Source organism: Sphaeroforma arctica (assembly GCF_001186125.1).
Source record: "Sphaeroforma arctica JP610 unplaced genomic scaffold supercont1.587, whole genome shotgun sequence".
In the NCBI taxonomy this organism is placed as follows: Eukaryota; class Ichthyosporea; order Ichthyophonida; genus Sphaeroforma; species Sphaeroforma arctica.
In genome coordinates, this window is record NW_014039971.1 from 51,956 (window position 1) to 57,955 (window position 6,000).

The window sequence follows — 6,000 nt, forward strand, 5'->3', positions numbered from 1 at the left end:
CATTCAGACACTCTACTGCCATCGTACTCTTACTTGATACAGACATTCTACTGCCAACGTACTCATACTTGATACAGACATTCTACTGCCAACGTACTCATACTTCATTCAGACACTCTACTGCCAACGTACTCATACTTCATACAGACACTCTACTGCCAACGTACTCATACTTCATACAGACACTCTACTGCCAGTGTACTCACACTACAGCCATCCTCGCAACAGCCTTCCTGGGGCACACACTGTACTTACTCACTGATCCCACCGAAGAGTTGCGCAGGAATGACTTCATGGTCGGAGGGAGTATATCCTTGACATAGCTCTCTGCTGGCATGGCACTGAGAATCGCCCGAAAGCCCATCTGAAGACATATGTATAAGGGTTGCGCATTAGCTGTGCAATCCAATCCAATCACTCGATGCAGTACAGAGCCTCTCATGAAGTACCCAGAAAGGTCTGTGGAACTGTTGCGTTGTGTGACATGTCGCTATGCCAGGCAACGCAGTACTTACTCACTAATGAAGGTGTTGAAGTGGTCGACCCATCCCCATCTCATGTTAAGTTATAAGCCCAGAAGGGTCTTGATTGTCCAAACGTATACAGCATAATACCACGCGTGAAGTGTGCTTGGTGCAATCTCATAACAACTGTGTTCGGAGACAACCTTTGCGGGTATCTTGTCTTGTAGTACGACTACACACTCGCGTGCGCAACGCCCACAGCGGTCATGGAACACACTACAGAGACGAATGACAGTCTACACTACAGTGACGAATAACTGTACAGAAGCATGCAATTCCGGCGAAAGTTGTGAGACGTGGTCATGTGTACGTCCCTATTGTTTTGGCAGCATACCCGGCTGTAGTGTGTTGCGCGTTTTGCTAATAATAAACGCCTAGAGAAACAGGTCAAGCGTGATAGTAAACACGGGTACAATACAGTGCACGCATCAAGTAGCACGCACACGTTTGTTTCGCACTTTCACCACTCAGAGATATATAGCTATACAGACTTGCAACGTTAGGACGCCCTTGGCCTCACGGTACTTGGATTAACGTGACAGATCGCGCTGTATATGATACTTTGTGATTTCGAGTACGCGCATGCGAGCTTAATATAACTTGCGCTGAATATAACATCGTTGGCATTCAACACAGCGAAGAAACTCGGCGTTGCAGACACCTCGGGTCTCCTTCTCGAGCGCGTTCACGTGTATTTGTTGTCATTTCTGATGGATCAGAATGGGCACAACCCAAACGCTCTTCAATGCCAAAGACAGTACACTCCACGCAGATATTTCAATACAAACCCCAAGAGTACTAAAGACAGTACACTCCACACAGATGTTTCAAAACAACCCCCAAGAGAAATAAAGACAGTACACTCCACACAAATGTTTCAAAACAACCCCCAAGAGAAATAAAGACAGTACACTCCACACAGATGTTTCAAAAAAAACCCCCAAGAGAACTTAGCTTCACACAAATGTTTCGAAACAACCCCCAAGAGAAATTAGCTCCACGCAAATGTTTCAAAACAACCTCCAAGAGAAATAAAGACAGTACACTCCACACAGTTGTTCCAATACAAAACTCAACGGCTCCACAAGTGAAAACGTCGAATAGCACTGAGACCTAAACAACTTACGCATTCGTGCAGGGGCGGCAACACCTTCTGCTTCACAATAGTGGTTTGATAAAGCTTTACCAAGTTGGGCTGTGGAGGTCGAGATCCGATAAAGATGGATCAGAAAAGATGATACAAAGAAATGAACAACTACCCCTAGTACAAGCCAAGCGAAACCGTACTGGCGGCGTGTGACGCGGGATGAACGCTCAACAATGGTGCGTGTGTGCGTGTGTGGTCATATATGTCAATACACTAATAACCATGCAATGAGGCATATGATCACATGCTGAAACTCTTACATGCCATGCAACCGAGACTAACAACTTGTACATATACTTCATGTATATTTACAAACCTTACTGACTATCCGAATGTGCGTGGACTATTGCAGATAACATCGTTCAAAGCATTTTAACGAACCGATTTACAAGTATATATATATATATATATATATATATATATATATATATATATATGTATGTATGTATGTATGTATATATGTATATATGTATATGTATGTATATATATATATATATATATATATATATATATATATATATGTATATATATATATAAGTATGTATGTATGTATGTATGTATGTATGTATCTGTATATATATATATATAAATATATATATATATATATATAGATAGATAGATAGATAGATATATATATATATAACCATCACATATGCCACATGCAATGTGCTTGATCCTGAAATTCAAACTACTATTGATTACTATCTCCTACGTCTACGTACTGTTAAATATGAGCGTAATACCGTCTTCTACCGCATACATATCATACACGCACGCATACACACGCACGCGCGTCCAAACTCTCCCAAACAACTACACACCATATGCTCAGCTACAATCTCCTCCATCTCATATCTATTAGCATGGTCCACAATCAGACCCGCGAGCTTTCCGGGATAGGCACTGGGGGCCACTTCCAGCACAGACAGATAGCTGTCGCACAACGCACGGCCGCCTTTGTGCAACAACGCATCAACGGTAGCACGACAGCGTTGGTTGCCACGACGGTTGTCCACTTCGTATACTGCGCTGACTAGCTTGGCCTAGTGAAGCAGGGCACGAGGGTTGCACGGGCAAGACAAGAAGTCGACAATGAATACCACTTGTTTGGGTAATACATACATACATACCAGCGATGAGTGCCAATAGCAGATAAATAAGTATCGTGCCGCTGAGCGAATAAACAAATGTGTATTTTTGTGTTGTGTATTTTGATGTCTGGATTGGAACTCTGCCCTGAGATCGTTTCGCAATAAGTACCCTATCACGCACTTGCTTATACACAAATAAACACTAGCGCGTCGCACAGCTCTCAATTGTGATGAATCATAGGTTGACGCCGTTTTTTTGCGGGTGCTTCCGCGGTGAACAACACCTTCCCGAAATATTAAAGTATATAGTCATATAGAAACAATCGCACGGGATGTGTCAGGTACGGTAGTGAGGGCGCTCGCTGCTACCCTATTCACGTGCTGTGTGGAGACGGAGATCCAAACCAATGGTTGTGTGTGTGTAACTGTGTGAATGTTGTGTGGCGTGTGTCTATACGTGTGCGCGTGTGTGTAGAAAACAACATATATGTACAACAAACTTATCAATATATATATATATGCGTGTGTGTGTGTGCGGAAAAACAATCTATATATATATATACATATATATACCATATGTATAATTATATATATATATATATGTGTGTGTGTGCGTGTGCGCGTGTGTGTGCGTGTATGAATATATACATATACATAAATGGGTCACACACCCACCTGCGCCAGAGCCAATGATTTGAGTACATCAGGGTTAGCAAGGACACACTCCACCCCAACAGCAGATATGAACGACATCGTCCAATTCAAAAGCGTGTTGATAGCCAATACGTTGTACCTGGAGATGTATTTAGATTGAAACTCTGATATAAGAAACGCTGAATTTGAGTTCGTGCATTCTTTTGCACAAAGGTAAAATGAGTGCTTAGAACGTGCACCAAATACAGAACTTCGTATCCGCGTTTGAAGATTGTCAAGATGCTATTCATTCCGAACCGTAAATTTGAACATGAAGCGATACTAAAACAGATGGAATTCACAGGCAACCTGACAAAACACCATCTAAACTACTACTAATATCAAAGGACGGAAGTTACTCTGTGAAGACAGTTTGATATCCTTCGTAAAGAATGCCGCCTCGTGCACATTGACGGTGCGCAACTCCTCTTAGAAAGGTGCGTCTGCCATCACTGATGAAGTGATTTGAAAATTATACAGCGTATATACAATGCATACCCGTGTAACTACGGGAATATGCACAATGCACATACCAAACGAGACCCATCCTTGCAGGACGGTGAAAATATATCACACGTATCTGCTGAAAGGACTAGACACGCAACTATGAGTCATCATTATAGACATGCATGCTTCGCAACCATACATGCCTTGCGCAATAACTGGAACATGATGTTGCGACGGATGACGGCCGTATTCGTTGCCAAAATTCAAATAACCCTATACGCTAACATAAACATCCACACTTGCTAAACTATATGCAACAACTAAGCTCTGTAGCCAGCCTCGCAGCCCGAAAGGAATTGTGAAACAGCAGGAGCTATTCCAAAGCGATTATACGCACCCACTACGGGGCTTAGGATCCAAAGCACAGGTAGACTTACCCTTTTCGAGCGGCCAGTTTTGTGATGACCACCGGAAACGTTTTGACGGCATTCTCGGATGAAGCTGTGCACAAACTGGCGAATTTCAACGAGCCAAAAACAATACGTTAGTGAAATAAGAATATAGTGAACGGTAAGTATTTGACGGTATTTGTGCATGTATGGCGCGGTAGTAGAGTATCCTTCAACCAAGGTATGCATCACATCCATCATTATTCTAACTACAGAGTATCGCGACAGCAACACAGCCAGACACACGCGTACTCCAACCTGCCCCTTCCAGGCACACAACCCGACCGTCAACGCCAGGGCAATAAACTACGAACTTGCCTTTCTAGGGCCTTGTTGACAAGAGTGCGAGATCTTCTATCCGCATACTGGTGTAGGGTTTTGACCAATCCCACGAGCAGGGGCTTGAAGCACTCGTCAACCTCACCTGTCAACCGCAAACCCAAGAAAGCCACATGAGTATCCAATGAATGGAAAAAGTGCGTGCGTTCCTCGCGAAACTCTCGAGCAGGTGTGGTGTCGACCACTTCCAAATTGGTTCCCTGTTGAGTGCCCGAGGGCCTAGAATCGCATTTATAGGACACTCGCTGTCCGGTCTCATGTTGTTTGCGAACAAAGCAGCGACGAGTGAGTGGTATCAATGCAAGAAGTGCTGTAATGCAATACGGCCAATGCCCGCACACATTGATCATGCCATAATGACAAACGCTGCAATAACTAGCTTACGATGTCCAAAACGACGCTTGCAATGATGCGTGATCTCCTAATTACGGCTGCATTGCCTCGCAATGCATTAGGACGGATGGTGGTGGGATGGTAATTCAACGTATGACAACAACGGAGACCACTCTTGGCGCTAAGATGATACTCCAATTTGCATACATGATGGCAGTGAGGTATATTGGGCTGAGCAATGATACCATAATGCACACAAGATTTACTGAGGTCAGGCGCTAATTAACAACCCGAGGAAAGGCATATAAAAACCACAAAGTACGTGTGTTTCATGGACAATATTATCTATTGAAAACTTGATCATTTAAAGATGTCGCCCCTCCATCAGTCATACTTTTAGCGCTCCAAAACTGCATGCACATACTTTGCTCCGCATCAGAGAGTGCTGCAATGATTTTGTGCAGCAGCGAGCAGCGAGTACTCGGTGTAGAGAAAAGGAACTCGCCCGTATAGGCCTCGATCAGTTCCGGCAGTGACATGGATTCCGCACCAACATCCTGTATGAGTTCCAAAACGACAACAAGAAATGTGAGTACTTCCCAGGTATCCCGACTCTCGAGCAGACAGAAAAATGGACAAACATTTACACCAACCAGCACAAATCTTTGAGCAAACTTACAATTCTTGAATCAAGTGATTGTCATTTGACGCAAACACGAAGACAGTGAGGATAATATAAGCTCACACTGATATGAAAAGATTGAAAGAAATCAAAACAATTGGTACTAGAAGTAGGGAAGCCTGACATGGCTTCCGATCAACTTCCCCAGCCGAATTTAACCCAAGAGTGCATATCACCGACCACACAGTTCGCAACAATCAAAACATAATCCACTTAAAATATGTATACAATAAATTGTGCGTGTAAACCTATAAATATACATAGTACAATAGTAAATATATATACATATATATAT

General features: G+C 43.1%; 1 protein-coding gene across 1 annotated transcript in view; it reads right to left on the bottom strand.

Moving 5' to 3' along the window:
• Positions 1-5,582, bottom strand: part of SARC_07418 (hypothetical protein) — a gene marked incomplete at both ends in the record, with an annotated part of 29,142 nt that extends 23,560 nt beyond the window's left edge. The window contains 7 exons of the mRNA XM_014298649.1: positions 256-364; positions 1,651-1,719; positions 2,493-2,714; positions 3,438-3,555; positions 4,340-4,414; positions 4,670-4,775; positions 5,448-5,582. Coding sequence (XP_014154124.1) covers positions 256-364; positions 1,651-1,719; positions 2,493-2,714; positions 3,438-3,555; positions 4,340-4,414; positions 4,670-4,775; positions 5,448-5,582 — 834 coding nt within the window. The remainder of the gene's footprint in view (positions 1-255; positions 365-1,650; positions 1,720-2,492; positions 2,715-3,437; positions 3,556-4,339; positions 4,415-4,669; positions 4,776-5,447) is intronic.
• Positions 5,583-6,000: the final 418 nt, after the last annotated feature.